This window comes from Rhinolophus sinicus, linkage group LG02, assembly GCF_036562045.2.
Source record: "Rhinolophus sinicus isolate RSC01 linkage group LG02, ASM3656204v1, whole genome shotgun sequence".
Lineage (NCBI taxonomy): Eukaryota > Metazoa > Chordata > Mammalia > Chiroptera > Rhinolophidae > Rhinolophus > Rhinolophus sinicus.
This window is the reverse complement of record NC_133752.1, coordinates 73,034,381-73,053,046: the sequence shown is the minus strand read 5'-3', so window position 1 is coordinate 73,053,046 and position 18,666 is coordinate 73,034,381. Positions and strand designations below refer to the sequence as shown.

Here is an 18,666-nt window from a genome sequence, read left to right as displayed (position 1 = left end):
CCCTAATGTCCTGAATGTCATCAAAATGTCTTCCTTTAAATATTTCCTTTCTCTTTGGGTAAAGAATGAAGTCATTGGGGGCCAGATCAGGTGAGTAGGGAGGGTGTTCCAATACAGTTATTTGTTTAGTGGCTAAAAACTCCCCCACAGACAGTGCCGTGTGAGCTGGTGCATTGTCGTGATGCAAGTACCATGAATTGTTGGGGAAAAGTTCAGGTCGTCTGACTTTTTCACACAGCCTTTACAGCACTTCCAAATAGTAAACTTGGTTAACTGTTTGTCCAGTTGGTACAAATTCATAATGAGTAATACCTCTGATATCAAAAAAAGGTTAGCAACATCGTTGCAAGAAGTTCACGAATTTAACTGTCAGACCTATAACTAGAAAGCCCAATTGTTTGGAAATTAAGAACCACACTTCTACATACGAGTCAAAGAAGAAACCATTATGTTAATTAGACTATATTTTGAACCAAATAAAAATATTATACATCCAAACTTATGAGATACAACTAAAGTCATGCATAGAAAATGAATATAAATACATACTTAGAAAAGAAGTTTGAAAAATCAATGATCTAAGCATCCAATCCAACCAGTTGGGGAAAAAACAAAAACAAAACAGCAAATCACAATCAAAGAAACTAGAAAGAAGGAAATAATAAAGAGCAAACAGAAAATAGAAACTAAAAAGATAGTACAGGGGATCAACAAAGTCAAAAGATGGTTCTTTGGGAAACAAACAATTCTTTCAAAAAAAAAACAAAACACTATTAATGATAAATCCCTGGCAAGAGTGATCAAACAAAAAGAGGGAAGGCAGAAATAACCAATGTTAGAAATGAAGAAGAGGGTATCACTATTAAGCCCACAGATATATTTTTAAAAAGCAACAAGAGGATATCATAAACAATTTTATGCCAATAAATTTCAAACTGTAAATGAAGTCGACATATTATTTTTTTGAAATACAAGTCATACCATAGCTGATATAAGAACCAAGAACTGATCATTCTATATAGCTAATTAAAGAAATGGAATATGTAACTTCAAGTCTTCCCACAAAGAAAATCCTAGGTCTATATGGCTTCATCAATAAACTCCAGGAAATAATCTCTAATACCAATCTTACACAAACTTTTCCAGAGAATAGAAAAAGAGGAAACATTTTCCAACTCATTTTTTGAGGCCATCATAACCCTAACACCAAAACCTTACAAAGATATTAAAGAAAAATTACAGGTATATAGACCAGGTCAAAATGGCAGAGTAGGTAAACGCTGGGCTTACCTTCTCTCACGACCACATCAAAATTACAACTAAACTACAAAACCACCATTGTTGAGAATCTCCTGAAATCATGCCTTACAACTAAGGACATACAAAAGAAGCCACCTCAAGATTGGTAAAAGGGGCAGAGATGCAAAACAGGCTGGTCCCATACCCGTGTGTGACCATTAAAAATCAAGAGGGATATCTCAGCTGTGGAGGTCCCTCCCAGAGGAGTGAGGGGTTCCAGACCCTCCCCGGCCCAGGGTTCCAGTGCCAGGGAGAGAAGGCCCCATAATTTCTGGTGAAAACCAGCAGAGACTGTGGCTCTGTGAGACAGAGGACAGCTGGAGTCCCAGGCATTGCTCTTAAAGGGACCAGCATGGACTTACCAATGGAATCACTAGCTGTGAGCTCTAGCACTAGGGCAGCAACTGGAGAAGCAAAAGGGACACATGGCGGGGAACTGAGTTGTCTGGCTTCAAGACAATGGCTAGAAGGGCAGCTTTCTCCCAGACTGAGGAGCTGGCAAAAGCCATTATTTCCTTCTTGAGCCCTTCCCCTTCCCAGCGTGCAGACCCAGGCAGTCATATCTGATTCTCCATCAAGGTGGCTAATGTGGTTCTTTCACTACACCCTGGTGATTCTGAGATCCCAACTACCCAACTTTCAGGTAGAGATCCCAAACACCCAAACTGCTTCCAGTAGTTTTTATTGTTGTTGTTGTTGTTGTTGTTTATTGCAAAAAACAGTGTGCCTTGGCTCATGCTGCAGACTTTCCTAAGGTCTCTCAAAGGTTCGCAGAACCCACACAAGCAGCATCTGACTTTAGAATGTCCCATATCTCTGGCTGAGCAGCACTAAGCCCAGCACTAGCAGCAGTCAGCCTTGGTTCTAGGCTTGGCATCTCCAGGCACTTCCAAGCACGGCATGGGCAGTAGCCACCTGTGGATTATTTTGTGACACCTGCTGGGTGGCCCCAGGTGGGGCACAGGCTGGGGAACTTGACCTGCCGTGGGTCCCCTCCCAGGTGGCCCTGGGGCTGGCACAACCAGTGGCCAGCTTTGAAATGAGTTGGAGCATCACCCAGCCACCTCAAGGACGACATACCCAAGATGCAGATTGGGCAGGCACCAAAGCTCTGCTGAGGCAGATTCTGCTCTGTAGAGTCAGCCCTGCATTACAACTCCTCTACTGCAGTCAAGGCCAGTCCTCAAAGCCAATGAACCCAAAAGTCAATCCCTCCCACTGACATGCAAATACCAAGCAAGACTCAACTCATGAGGAGGGCACACACGACCCACAGAAGGAACACACCTGGAGTGTGCAAATCAGGTGACAAGAAAGACTGCACCACTGAGCCCCACAGCACACCTACTACATAAGGCCACTCCACTAAGATTAGGAGACATAGCAGCCCCACCTGATACATAAAAACAAACACAGGGAGGCAGCCAAAATGGGGAGACAAAGAAATATGTCCTAAATAAAAGAACAGAGCAAAGCTCCAGAAAAAGAACTAAACAAAATGGACACAAATAATCTATAAGATGCAGAGTTCAAGACACTGGTTATAAGGATGCTCAATGATCTCAAAGAGAACTTCAACAAAAACATAGGAAACATAAAAATGGAGATAGAAAACATAAAAAAGAACCAGTCAGAAATAAATACTACAAGAACTGAAATGAAGAACCCAGTACAGGGAATCAACATATTAGATGAAGGAAGAAAGGGTAGCAAAAAAACACCCAACCGGACAGCAAAAAGAAAAACCAAAACAAATGAGGACAGTTTAAGGGGCTTCTGGGATATCAAACGTACCAACATTCACCTCAAAGGGATACCAAAAGGAGAAGAGAAAGAAAGCAAGGAATTAAAAACCTATTTGAAGAAATAATGACTGAAAACTTCCCTAACCTGGTGAAGAAAATAGACACAATGTTCAGGAGGTATAGAGAGTACCAAACAAGATAAAACTGAAGAAACCCACACGAAGACACATAATTAAAATGCCAAATGTTAAAGACAAAGAGAGAATCTTAAAGAGGCAAGAGAAAAGCAGTTAGTTACCTGCAAGGAAGTTCCTATAAGACTGTCAGCTGATTACAACAAAAACTTTGCAGGCCAGAAGGGACTGGCACAAAATATTCAAAGTGACGAAAAGCAAGGACCTACAGCCAAGATTACTCTACCCAGCAAGACTATCAGTTAAAATTAAAGGAGAGATATAGAGCTTACCAGACATGAAAAAACTAAAAGAGTTCATTACCGCCAAACCAGTAATATAAGAAATATTAAAGGGCCTTCTTTAAAAAGTGAAAAAAAATAACATAAATATGAATAATAAAATGGCAGTAACTACATACCTATCAATCATTTTAAATGTAAATGGCTTAAATGCTCCAATCAAAAGACAGAGGGTAGCTGTATGGATAATAAAACAAGACCCACAGATAGGCTGTCTACAAGAGACCCACTTCAGATCAAAAGACACAGACTGAAAGTAAAGGGATGAAAGAAATACTTCATGCAAATGGCAACAAACAAAAAAGCTGGGGTAGCACTACTTATTTTAAACAAAACAGACTTTAAAACAAAGGCTATAATAAGAGACAAAGATGTTTCATAATGATAAAGGGATGAATTCAACGTTATGTAACCCTTGTAAATATTTATGCACTCAACAGAAGCACCTACATTTCTAAAGCAAATATTGACAGACATAAAGAGATAGACAATAATATAGTCATAGTAGGGGACTTCAACACCTCATTGACATCAAGCATATATCTTCCAGAGAAAATCAACAAGGAAACAGCAGTCTTAAATGACACATTAGACCAGATGAATTTAATTGATATTTTTAGAGCATTTCACCCCAAAGCAGCAGAATATACCTTCTTTTTAAGTGAACAGAGAACATTTCCCAAGATATACCATGTTAGGCCACAAAACAAATCCATGTTAGGATTGAAATCATACCAAGCGTCTTCTCCGACCACAATGGTATAAAACTAGAAATCAATTACAAAAAAAAACACTGAAAAACACACAAACACATGGAGTCTAAATAACATGCTACTAAACAATGAATGGATTAACAATACAATCAAGGAAGAAATCAAACAGTACCTTGAGACAAATGAAAATAAAAACAAAACAACCAAACATCTACAGGCCACAATGAAAGCAGTCCTAATCAGGAAATTCATAAAAATACAGACCTACTTCAAGAAACAAGAAAAATCTCAAATAAACAATCTAATCCTACACCTAAAGGAACTAGAACAAGAACAGCAAACAAAGCCCAGAGTGAGTACAAGGAAGGTATTAATAATATCAGAGTGGAAATAAATGAAATAGAGTCTAAAATAGAGTCTAAAAAAATACAAAAGATGAATGAAACCAAGAGCTGGTTCTTTATAAAGATTAGCAAAGTTGATAAACCTTTAACCAGATTCATCAAGGAAAATAAAAGAGAACCCAAATAAATGAAATCAGAAATGAAAGAGAAGTGACAACCGACACAACAGAAATATAAAGGATTATAAGAAAATACTACACAAATTGGACAATCTGGGAGAAATAGATACATTCCTAGAATTACGCAAGGTTACAAGACTGAGTCAAGAAAAAAACTGAAAACCTGAACAGACTGATACCTACTAATCAAATCGAATCAGTAAGCAAAAAACTCCCAACAAACAAAGTCCTGAAAAAAAACAAAAACAAGTCTTGGACCAGATGGCTTCACAGGTCAATATTAGCAAACATTCAAAGAAGTAATACCTATCCTTCTCAAACTATTCCAAAAAATTCAAGAGAAAGGAAGGCTTCCAACCTCCTTGTATGAAGCCACCATTACCAAAACCAGACAAAGACATCATAATAAAGAAAATTATAGGCCGATATCCCTGAGGAACATAGATGCAAAAATGTTTAACAAAATATTAGCAAACCGAATTCAGCACTCCATTAAACAGATCATACACCATAGTCAAGTGGGATTTATTCCTGGGATGGAAGGTTGGTTCAATATTTGCAAATCAATTAACATGACTGATTATACTACATACATCACATAAACAAAATGAAGGATAAAAATCATATGATGACATCAATAGATGCAGAAAAAGCATTTGACAAAATTGAGCATCTATTTATGATAAAAACTCTCAGCAGAGTGGGAATAAAGGGAACATATCTCAACATAATAAAGGCCATAAATCACAAACCCACAGCTAATACCATATCTCCCTGAAAATAAGATCTAACTGGAAAATAAGCCCTACCATGATATTACAGGATGCTCGTAATGTAAGCCCTACCCCAAAAATAAGCCCCAGTTAAGACTGTCAGCCAGACGGACGCATTTAGTACATCCATTGCAACACACGACAGACGTGTTGAATTATAAAATATATAACTAAATATAAATAAACACTATTATTGACATTAATACTTAAATGATAATATAAATTATAATTAAATATTTGTAAATACTCAAGCAGGTGTCTTTGGACGAGAGGTAAACACCTATGTAAACAAATGAACTTAAGACTTATTGCCGAATGACCAATCGGAGTACAGACACAACGCATGAATAACGTGCGCACTTGATAATGAACGGACGTGGTTGCGTCTCACATGAATATTCATAATTCAATACGTCGTGTGTTGTAACAGACATACTTAATGCACTCGTGTGAAATAAAGAAATGTTTTCTGAATTTTGGTGCCTGCAATTTTTAATTTGTGTGGACCATCATTCTTAACTGTCATTTTTGCTGCCATTCCTGTCTCGTAAGTCTTCAATTAACGCTGGATTTAATGGTAGATTTAAAGGGAATAATATTTTGACCCCCAGACAAGATGAGTGCAAAAAGAAAGAACTATCCCATCAAATACAAGAAAAGAATAGTGGAGGACTCCCAGGGCAAGAATCTTATGGCTTTCTGCAAAGAGAAGAAGTTGGATCTCCAAATGGTCTGAAAATGGTGAGCAGAGTACGATAACTTCAGTCAACAGGTGGACGAGGGAATTGCTAAGAAGCACAAGTGTGGATCAGGTCGGCAACCATTATTTCCTGAGCTGGAAGACATCATCTGTGAATGGACTTCTGACAGGAGAGCAAAGGCTCTGACTGTGTGCAGGGCTGATATTCAAGCATTTGCCCTTGCAATGGCATCACAGTTAGAAATATCCCCAGAAGAATTCAAAGCATCTCAACACTGGCTGGATGGCTTCCTTCAGTGACATGAACTGTCTCTAAGATCGACAACACTGTTCAAGCTGGAAGATACTGAAGTTATTAAACTTGCACTTGCATTCAAGTTCTTTGTTGATGGCATCGACTTTTCTAAATAGCGACTCTCCAATGATTGCTATGGATGAAATTGCAGTGTTTATGGATCTCAAACAACAATTGATCAGAGGGGTATCTCGTCAACCTACTAGATTCCCTCCACTGGTTACAAAAGTGCATGTGTTACCTATATTTTGGCAATTAGTCTCGATAGAAAGCCCCACCTTTAATCATGGCTAAGGGCAAGAAAGATAAGGTTGAATGTGTTTTGGGAATTTATGTTCTTGAAACTGAAAAAGCCTGGTGCAACATGCAGTTATAAGGAAGTGGGTCAATTTAATGCTGCCACTTGTTTTGCAAGGTGGCCAAAGAGGTCTGCTAGTCTGGGATTCAGCCAGCACTCACCGCGCTACAGACATGAAGAACTTACTTGCAGAGAGAATAGATCAAATAATGATTTCCGCAGGAATAACTGCCTATCTCCAGACTCTTGATATTGCAATAAACATTTGCACATGGAAATCAATGACTACATTGAAAATAGGGTGGAAAGAAATCAGCGTGGAAACTTTGTGAAGCCTAACCTGCAAGAGGTTGTGACTTGGGTGAAGAATTCATGGGATGAAATCACTGACAGCTGTGTTGCCAATGCACTACGAGCAGGCTACATGGACAAGAAGTGCTCATTTAAGGAGAGCTCTATTGCTGGACATGAGAGAATGGGGCCAATGGTTCTACAGGAAATGGAGTCGCAAGAAATTCACGCCGGAATTCAGGATATGGAGAGTTACGACAATGTTCCAGAAGAAGATGACATGACTGTGTTTGAATAAATGTAGATATTGAACATGAATAAATAAATGTAGAATGTCACACATGATTATTCATGAAGGTTGTTGTACATGGAAAAGAAGACATCGCCTGAAAATAAGCCCTAATGCATCTTTTGGAGCCAAAATTAATATAAGCCCCGTCTTATTTTCGGAGAAATACAGTATCATACTCAATGGGGAAAAACTAAAAGTATTCCCTTTAAGATCAGGAACGAGACAAATATGCTCATTTTCAGCACTTTTACTCAACATAGTACTGGCAGTTCTAACCACAGCAATCAGAGAAGAAATTAAGGGCACCCAAATTGGAAAGGAGGAAGTAAAATTGTCATGATTTGCAGATGACATGATACTACATATAAAGAACCCCAAAGATTCCACCAAAAAACTATTCGAACTGATCAAAGAATTTAGTAACGTAGCAGAATACAACATTAATATCCAATAATCAGTTGCATGTAATATACTAATAATAAACTATCAAAAAGATAAATTAAGAAAACAATCCCATTTACAATTGCATCAAAAAGAAATAGAATACTTAGGAATAAATTTAACCAAAAAAGTAAAAGACCTGTACTCAGAAAATTACAGGACATTGAATAGAGAAATTAAAGATACAAATAAATGGAAGCATACCATGCTCATGGATAAAAAGAATAAATATAGTTAAAATGTCCCTCCTACCACCAGCAATCTATAGATTCAACACAATCCCTGTCAAAGTACCAATGGCATTTTTACAGAACTAGAACAAATAATCCTAAAATGTATATGGAATCATAAAAGACCCTGAAGAGCCACAGTAATCCTGAGAAATAATAACAAAGCTGTAGGTGTCACACTACCTGATAATCAACTTATACTACTAATCAAAACAACATGGTGTTGGCATAAAGCAGACACATAGCTCAATGGAACAGAACAGAGAGCCCAGAAATAAATCCATGTCTGTATGGTCATTTAATCTATGATAAAGGAAGCAAGAATTTATACTGGGGTAAAGACAGTCTATTTAATAAACGGTGCTGGGAAAACTGGACAAATATACACGCAAAAAATGAAACTGAACCACCTTTTTATGCCATATACAAGAATAAACTTAAAATGGATTAAAGACTCAAATGTAAGACCCAAACCCATAAAACTCCTAGAAGAAAATATAGAAAGTAAACTCTCAGACATTAACCTTAGTAATATTTTTACTGATATATCTCCTTGGGCAAGGGAAACAAAAGAAAAATATATGGGATTTCATCAAACTAAAAAGTTTTTTCACAGCAAAGGAAACCATCAACAAAACAAAAGGACATCCTACTGAATGGGAGAAGATATTTGCCAATGACACATCTGATAAGGGGTTAATATCCAAAAATTATAAAAAACTCATATGACTCAACATCAAAAAAACAAACAATCCAAATGAAAAATGGGCAGACAACATAAATAGAATTTCTCCAAAGAGGACATACAGATAGCCAACAGACATATGAAAAGATGCTCAACATTACTGATCATCAGAGAAATGCAAATAAAAACCACAATGAGATACCATCTCAATCCTGTCAGAATGGCTATCATCAACAAACCAGTGTTTGCAAGGATATGGAGAAAAGGGAACCCCCATGTACTGTTGGTGGGATTGAAAATTGGTGCAGCTACTATGGAAAACAGTATGAAGGTTCTGAATGTCAACTATTAATACTGAATGTCAACTATTATATATATATGGTCATGTGATGTCAAGTACAGCATAGGGAATATAGTCAATGGTATTGTAATAGCTGTGTACGGTGTCAGATGGGTAGTAGACTTGGTAGGATTAACATTTTGTGAGGCGTGTACATGCCTAATCATTAAGTTGTTTTGTACATCTGAAACTAATAAAAAAAATAATTAAAAGAAAATAAAAAGTATTTCAGTACCTGGAATACTCAGATCGATAATACAGGGCATATATCTTTCCCATAAATAAAGTCCCTGAAACTAATTTTATAATCAGAATAGTCGTTAAGAATTATAATGGATATTCTCTGTGTCTACTCAGAACTCCTTTTCCTCCTTCCCACCCAATTAGTGGTCTGTTTTCTGCTAACAGACCTCTGGCCATAAAAATGAGCACATCACATGACCTAGGCTGAACTGAGCATAGTACCTCATCCCCCTCAGCTGCAGGACTTGATCAAGGGATGGGTATGTGAGCAACTCTATCTAGAGCCTCTGACATGAGGCTCTAAGTAGATAAGCCTGTGCTGCCAAGAACCAGGTCCCACTATGTAAAGAAGCATATCCACAGTAAAAGAAATGACACCAGTATGCATAAACTGTAAGTATAGGAAGGATGTAACTATGGGCAAGTTTCCACCTTGGCCATAGTTACACATACAATTTGTTACGTATATGGTTATTGAACCAGCAACTTTTCCCTCCATTGGATATCTCAAACTGTATCTGTTACTTGCAATCCAACAAATCCTAACAGAGAACCTGAATAGGTGGAAATTATACCTCAAAAGATATACTTCAATGAAGCTTTAAAACAGCCTACCCAGTTTGCCTTTCCGTATTTAGAAAACTTTTCATCTATTAGATATAATGCCTCTTTCCTTTTTCTACTAGGTAAATCCCAAAATTACTATTTAATTCCCTCCCTTTTTAATATAACGGTGCAAATCACATCATTTTTTAAGATAGCCAATTTACCTCTTTCTTTCATTTCACCTTAACAAGTACATGGTACGATGACAAATAAGCAAGAAATTACAATGTGATAAGAGAATATAGAGTTGTAGGGAAACAACTAGGAGCATGTAACCCCCCCTTGAGGTATCAAAGAGGGCTTCCCCACAGAGGTGTAACCTCAGCTGAGAGCTGAAAGACAAGTACCAGTTAACAAAACCAAAGGGAGGAAAGACAGGAACTCCGGAAGGCATTCCAGACAGATGGAAGCTTCTGTACTGAGGCCTAGATTTAACTAACTTGGCACCTCAAGGGAGAAATGCAAGTAACTGAGTATGATTAGTGCATTAAGGGCAAAGGGAGAACGTGACAAAGGATGAAGAGGTAAACAGAAGCCAAATCCTGAAAGCCAAGTTAAGTGCAGACTTTTCCTAAAGGCAATGAAAATCCACAAAAAACGTTTTTAGCAGGGGAGTTATATGCTAATGTGTTAAGACAGATTACTCTGGCTACAGTGGGAAAAATCGATCAGACAAAAAGACTGGAAGCAGGATAACCACTCCTGTGACTACTGTAGCGATCTAGGTGAGAGATGTTAGCCATGGAGTAGGACGGTCGCACTGGGGATAAAAAGGCAGAGATTCAAGACATGTTAAGGAGAATCAAACAGGGTTCAGTGATCAATCAGAATGTGAAAAGACAAGGAAAAGCCCATGTTTCTGCCAAGTTATTATTAGCAATGTCTACTATTCACTGAATTCTTATCATACATACAGTAACTCGTTTAATCTTCCCTTAGAAAGACAGAAAAGTTTTTTATATTTTTGATTTAAGGATGGGCAAGGAAAGGTTGATAATGACTACAGTTGCAGATATGCTGAGTTTGAGGTATGTGTGCATACCTCGAGCATACAAATGGACATGTCAAGAATACAGATGCTGAGTCCAGTTACCAGGAAAGAGTTTTGGGTTAGAGACTAGAGAATTAACATATTCTAGAGACTAGAGCATACAGACAGAAATATTTTTGAAAGTAAAATATCTCCTTTGTTCATGCCAATATTTATCTAATACCACATACACACAGTGTTGGGACAAACGTAAGATTCAGTGAAGCTTGGTTACTAGAGGGAGGAGGTAGCTCAATATAGGGGGTGCCAAAAAAATGTATACACTTTTTAAGAAAGGAAAAAACTGTTATTAAAATTGTAATACTCAATATGTACCAATAACAAAAGATAATATAAGTCATGTGTATACATTTTTGGCACCCCCAGTATAGTGCAGGGGTCCAGAACAAGTTACCCCAAGATATGCTTCTGTGGTATGTGGATTATTTTGAGCTAAAGGTATATAGATGATGTATGTATTATAGATGCTGTATTATTGAAATGTGCACTTGAAACCTATGTAATTTTACTAACCAATGTCACTCCAATAAATTTTATACAAAAATAATAAAAAATAAAGGCAGCTGAGACCCTGCAGGCTCAAGAGAAACTTCTGCCCCCACCCCCATCACTACCTAGAAGAATTTAAATTAGGGGACTTGCCCGTGATAAGAGATTATCAGAAATAACCTCTTCTGACCTAGCTATATGGCAGGGCAAACTACTACTTACTGCACGTTTGTTCTTCTTATCATCCTGCAATGACCTTCTGAAGCTCCAGGTGCCTTACTTCATCCTTAGCTCAGAATGTCATATGTACCTCATTTTTCCTTTCTATCTCTGAACCTCTCATGTATGTGGGGTCTCTGACTCGCTCATGTATATGGGGTTCCCATGCACATGAAATTAAATTTTATTTTCTCTTGTCAATTTGTCTCATGTCGATTTGATTATTCAACCAGCCCAAAGAACCAGAGGAGCAAAGTGGGGATTTTTCCCTTTCCCCACAATAGCAGTAAGTGCATAATGAAAATACATCAAAGATTCAGGGGTAATACAAAGAGTAAGTGATTATCTCTTCTGGGAAAAGGAAGGATGACTAACAAATACCACCTAAATCTTGAAGTAGGTTAGCAGAGAGTTTAGGGAAAGGAAGACAGGGAAAACAGTGAAGACACTCCAGACAGAAGAAACAATAAATTCAAGGGCAGAAAGGAATTTTAAAAAACAGATGCCCTGCTTCAGAACAGAAAAAATAAATATTATTCACATCGGTATCCCAAGCTAAATCTTAAATTTAATGAGAAGATGTATAAAAATGTTAAAAAAAAAAAAAAAAGAAAGACACGTGGGGGAAATTCACCCTACTAAATACCAGAGCATATTATGAAAGTAACATAGTAAACTTAAATAAAATTAAGTGGCACAACTACAAAAAAAACAATAAAAGATTGAAGAACTATTATAACAAGCCAAGAGTCAAGAAATAGTCTTAACTATATGTCAAAATTTACATGTAATAAGATAGATTTTCTAAAACAAGAAGGGAAGAGAATTTTTTAATATTGTTAAAATGACTTAACAGTAACTTGTAAAAGTTAAGGTGGTATCATACTTTATGCTAAAATAAATCTGATTACAGAGTTAATTTTTTAAATATTTTTTAAAAAACTGATTATCACATCTGTAGAACAGTGAAATTTCTTAATTTGGAAGTATGAAGCAATGACAAAAAGAATGATAGATTCCCTTATGAACATTTTAAACTTCCAACAATTAAAAGTAACCAAAAAGTAAAACACAAACTGGAGAAAAATACTTTCTAGGAAAAACCATAACCATATGCTTGGGTCTTGCTCAAAGGTTTAAGAAAAAGTTAGACCCAACAGATGATTAAAGGATATGAACAGACAATGCACATTTAGAGAAATAGTGCCCACCATCAGTTTATTATGGTTTAGTGAAATGGTACACCCAGAGCCAGTGCTGAGGCAAGCGCGACATGTGGGTTCTTTGATCCAGTAATTCCACTGATTAATAGTCATAAACATCTAGCTGGCTTAGCCAGTTTATTCCCTCATGGAAGTTAATGAAACGCTTTTAATTTCTGAAGTTATGCGAGTCTGGGTAGCACAAACTGATTAACGTCAATCTAGATGTACTAGTAAAATAATCTCTGGAGGACAATGCTAAGATTCTTCCAACACCATGCCAACCTTCCATCTAACCATATTTTAAAAACTTCAGTACAGTGGATAAGAAGGAACTTAAAAGTAAATTCAATAAACCAAAATTCAGAGTAACGTTAAAATCTGTATATGGTTTTATATAAGCAAGTTGAATTACTCATTGTAATGTTTATATAAGCAAGTTGAATTACTCAGGTAACAAACCAATATAGTAGTCCTCCCTTATCCACAGAAGATACATTCCGAGACCCCCAGTGGATGCCTGAAACTGCAAATAGTATCAAATCCTGCATATACTGTTTTTTCCTATACATACATACCTATGATCAAGTTTATCAATTAGGCACAGTAAGAGATTAACAATAATAATATAGAACAATTATAATATACTATAATAAAAGTTATGTAAATGTGGTCTCTCAAAATATCTTATATTGTACTCACCCTTCTTGTGATGTGAGATGACAGAATGCCTACATGATAAAATAAAGTGAGGTACTCAGAATGGCACACAATTTAAAACGTATTGTTTCTGGAACTTTCCTTTTAATATTTTTGGACCATGGCTGACCACAGGTAACTGAAACCTGGAAAAGTAAAATTTCAGATAAGGGGAGACTACTGTACAGATATATAAATGGCAGCCATTTTCATTACTACGAGGATGGGGGTGATAAGGATGATACTGACAGTCTGGCTTACTCATTGCCTGGCATGGCAAATTTAAAAAAAAAAATATATATATATATATATATATATATTTTTTTTTAAGTTCACTTTTTTTAGGCTTGGAGGAGGCAAAGGTTCAATTTTTTTTTAGCCATCCAGAAATCTGGGTTCGTTGATACCAGCTGCTTCCACCATGCCCAGAGTTCAACCCCAATGAGATAAAAGTCGTGTATCTTGAGATGCACCGGTGGGGAAGTTGGTGCCACATCTGCCCTGGCCCCCAAGACGGGGCCACTGGGTCTCTCTCCAGGAATGTGTACAAACCTGATGTCATCAACAAAACAACCAGTGATTGGAAGGGTCTGAGGGTTACAGTGAAACTGATCGTTCAGAACAGACAGGCCCAGACTGAGGTAGTACCTTTTACCTCTGCCCTCATCAGAGCCCTCAAAGGACACATTAAGCACAGTGGAAAGAAATATCACTTTTGATGAGATTGTCAACATTGCCCAATAGATGCAGCACCGATCTTTAGCTAGAAAACTCTCTGGAACCATTAAAGACATCTTGGGGACTGCATAGTCTGTGGGCTGCAATGTTGATGGCCATCACCCTCATGACATCACAGATGACATCAACAGTGGTGCAGTGGAATGCCCAGCTAGTTAAGAACTACAAAGGCAAATATTTCAATTAAAGATCATTTGACAAGCAAAAAAAAAGTTCAATCTCTTTTTTAATTCCTCATATAAACTACTTCTAAAAGCATTTAACAATAACCTGTTAAGATTTGATTCTTGACCTTACAAATTGAAATTCTTTCCCAGACTTACATGTGTTTGCAGATAAAAAGCTGAAGGGAAGGAGAGGAAAGGTGGTAGCTATTTTTTAAAATTCATATTGACGATTAAGTGATTACTGCTTTGCTTATCAAAAGATATGCAGAACCATAAATAATCATGAAGAAGGAAACAGATTTTAAAACAAGGAAAATCCTCATAGTTCTTAAAAGAATGCACCTACACTGAAAATATTTAGCCCCCATTATGTACAAGATATTATGTCTAATAAACAAAAAACATTCCCATACCATAACTTAAACCACTTTTTCTATGAAGTCCAGTACACCCATCCTGTTTACTCTTCCCCTCAAAACTAAAGTCAACAGGTACACAAATTGACATTCATAAATACTACATGCTGATTTGTACTGGTTTGTTTTATATATTAGCCTTTTTTCATGAACTAAACTGTAGCCTCCTTGTAGAAAAGCAGCCATTACTTTCCCATTCATTACACCTTCTCCACCACTGCAGCCCCCATCATAGCACAGCCACTTAAATAATAAAGGTTCTGCCATAACAACTAAAAATGGTTGATTTAATTTATGATTTTTAAAAATAGACAAGGTAAGAAAATTCAACCATGCTGATTATAAAAACACAAAACACATGACGTTTACATTTCAAGTGTGTAAGGATTCTTTATTGAAACTGAAGGACGAGAGTTAAAACGAATTACAAAAGAGCTTGGGGTTTGAGAGAAAAACAACGAATAAAAACGGAACGAAAAGGCTGACTGCTGGAATGAAAAGATAACATTTTTAATAAGTGGGAGAAGAGAGGCAGCTGCAAATCAGTTTTGTGAGAGGTCAGGTTGATCTCCAGGATTTTCTTCTCTGAGCTCAACCAATCCCCACCTATTCTGAGTTTTAACCAGTCTCCAGGCAAGAAGCCCTTCTTGATTGGCTTAAAGATGTCGAGTAGAAAAACCAGCCAATCCTGCCTTTCAGTCACAACTGTGCTATGGAGACATTACAACCACTGCAAGTCGAGAATGTGTACAAACCTGTCAGTGCCATAAATATCAGATCCTATAATAGTTCTAAAGACTGTTGCAGAAAGGAAGATTCTTTAAAGACAATACTTGAGTGTGATCTGGCATCTACACTTCTATTTTTATTACTCTAGCTCTTTATGTGGGGGGGAAAAACTGTTTTAACCAAAACAACATAAAGAATAAACTGTCCCTAGTCACATGACTCACTATGGAAAACGGATTTCCCAACGGATATCTATCTGAGAGGATTTGGATGACAGTAGGGTTCAAGGAGGGTCCCGGTGGGGATCTAAGTTGCGCTGCGGGAGGGAGGTGGGCACCAGAGTCACAGAGGCACACACCAGGACGGGGAATGTCGCCCTGCAATATCCAAAATCGGAACGTGTGGAGTGAAAGGCTGTGTTTGGATTTGAAGAAGTGAGTAAATAAACGGCTTGGCTAGGACTACGTGCTCTGGAGGTTGGCCCGAAGTTCCAAGAAGGCTCTGCCTGACAAATGCCGAAGGTGCTCAGAAGGACGCGAGGTCAAACCCTTGTGGGAACCGACTGGGACAAAGCCCGGGGGAGGGGTGGGGGGGAGAGGGGTGTGTCTGGAGCCTGGAAGCCCGCCAGGGACTGGGAGGCCGAGGAAACGGCCGCGGCCCCCGCCTTTGCCTGGATTCCGGCTTTGCGCCAGGGCCCGCCTCTCGCCGACGCCTCACTTCCCTTAGGTTCGGGCCGCCGGGTCGGCGGGCCGAGCTGGCGGCGGACGTGCCGGTCCCCCACGTTGGCGGCTTTGGATCTCTCTGGCAGCGCCGCCTGCCGCTGCCTCTGCTTTGGGTTTCTGCTCCGCGCCCTGGGATCCCTTCCCTCCCGGACCCTCACTGCGGACCCGCCGCCCTACCTCCCACCCGCCTTTACCTGCTCCTGGAGCGGGCAGAGGGCGTCGAGGCCGGGGCCGCGTCGTCGAGTGCGCAACGTTGCGCAGTGGGTCCGCAACCTTTTCCCGCCGCCGCCACTGCGCTCTCCCGAGCGGCGCTGGGCTGGCGAGAGCCGTGATCGCGCGAGCGGCGGGCGGGTGGCGGGGGGGGTCGCGCGACGAGAGCCGAGTGGGAAGACACTGCCACTCTCTGTCTGGCCCGGGAAGAGCAGCCTTGCAGCAGCCAGCCGCGAGAGGGCGGGTGGGCGGCCGAATGGGGAGGGGTCTCGGGGAGTAGGGAATGGCTGCCACGTCGCCCAGGTGGATCGCCGCCCTCTGCCTCCCCGCCGCGACCTCTAGCTCGTCCCCGGGCCCCGCCTTGGCTCATCGACCCGCCCCGCGGGGCCGGACCCGGCGACCCTGGCCGGCGGGCGCCCCCTCCTCTCCACCTCCTTCAGGAGACTGAGTCGGGTCTGTCGGGGTCTGCCGCACTGGTCCCATTCCCTCCTGCCCCCTGAAGCTCGCCCGAAAGCCTGAGTAGTTTCTCCCTTCCCTTGTGGGGGAGTATAACGTGGAGGAGCAAGCCCTTTTCAATGTGTCGGGTTCCTGGGGAAGGCGGGAGCCGTTTTGCGCTGGTGAACGAACAAGGCGAAAGAGGACCCGAAATGTCTGCCTCAATAAGCGGCGCAGTAAACCACAGCTGCTTCTAGTCCGCCTTACTCTCTCCCAAGCCCAAAAAGCAAAACAAACACAAGGTCGTACTCGCTAGTCCAGGCAGGGGAGGAAATGGGAGCCGAGGCGGGCGGGCCAGCGCGCGGGTCCCGGCTCCAAGTTGGGAGAGACCACACGGCCTCTGCGTTACCTAACTGGGCTGCTGACTCCGGGCGTGCAGAGCCTCGGCGGCGCGCAGAGCTACCCGGGAACGCGGCCCTCGGCCCCTCTGCGCGCTCGGGCGGCAGACACTGCGCGGCTGCCTCCAAGCCGTGAGACAATGGGACCCACTGTCGCTGCGGCACGGTCGCAGAACGTCAGGTTCCAACCCGCGCTGCCAAAGTGCAGTGTGGCGGAAGCATAAAAACGTGCGCGTGTTGAAGCGTGGTCACTGACCTTTGCCCCACTTAGAGTTGCAGTTTTCAGATGCCAAGTGAAAGCAAGAATGTTTTCTTCGTTTTTGTGATCACTGTTTTATTGGCCCGTCCCCTAAGCCTGCTGCATTTTATCCACCTAAACTCTGCTTTCCTTGGTTTGTTTCTTCTGTGTTCTGAAGTGAAATATTCAGTATTTTCAGGTACACGAATTTTTCACCCTTGCTTTCTGGTGTTGGGGAGGTGGTGGGTTTGCTTATCCGTTTTTTCCTCTGTTCCCCTCCCTCTGCAATTTTTATTCCACCTTCAGTGTTTTTCATATAAAAATGAAATAGCTTCATGACAAAGTATTCCTTTGCATCTCAGAGAGACTAGCTGTCAATTTTATTATAGTAATTGCTTTCAATTGAGTGGAAATTTAGGAAAATTGCAAATGCATTTTTATCATTTAGGTCTAATTGAAACATCTACTCACACTTCATTGAAACATTCTAGTGGTGTTTTGTTTTGTTTTGTTTTTTAGAAACCAGAAAAAATTTAAGCAGAGACCTCGGGATCGTAAATTTTCTGATGAAACCAACCACACAGAGAAAAATTCAAAGGAAAAGGGTTTTTTTCCTTTTGTATGATTTTTGTGTGTGTGTATTTTTAAAGATCCCGAGTCCTAGTGTTAAGAAATTACAATGCAAACACCTTTATTAGTGATTTTACTAATTTTAAAACAGCAAAAAACTTAATGAAGTACCCAGAATCTCAAGATATAAATACTATTGCTGAGGACCTAGTATTAACTCTGCCTTTGAACAGCCATTAAAAGAGATTATCTGCCACTTTACAAATGAAAGAACCTGTCCAAGTTTCAGAAATAGCCAAAGTAAAACCAATGAATTGTTGAAGTAGTAATTAGTAAAAAGTTATGGCACACATACCAAAAATACATTTTGCAAACCAGGAGCACTGAAGCTGAAACTTAGAATGAGGCGAAGGGATATATTGTTAGAAAGCAGC

At 39.7% G+C, this 18,666-nt stretch overlaps 1 protein-coding gene across 10 annotated transcripts in view; it reads right to left on the bottom strand.

The window, feature by feature from the left end:
• N4BP2 (NEDD4 binding protein 2) overlaps positions 1–17,626 on the bottom strand; it is a 71,903-nt gene extending 54,277 nt beyond the window's left edge. For 3 of the 10 annotated variants that reach the window (XR_012493727.1, XM_019751980.2, XM_074324579.1), the window contains exon 1: positions 16,576–16,703. Coding sequence is in view for 1 of the 10 variants with exons in the window: in XM_074324580.1 (XP_074180681.1) it covers positions 16,576–16,961 (386 nt within the window). In the remaining 9 variants the exon portion in view is untranslated. Of the gene's footprint in view, positions 1–13,612; positions 13,756–16,575; positions 16,976–17,435 lie in introns of those variants that run through there. The other 7 variants (XM_074324576.1, XM_074324575.1, XM_074324577.1 and 4 more) reach the window with 7 other exon arrangements.
• Between the last annotated feature and the right edge of the window lie 1,040 nt (positions 17,627–18,666).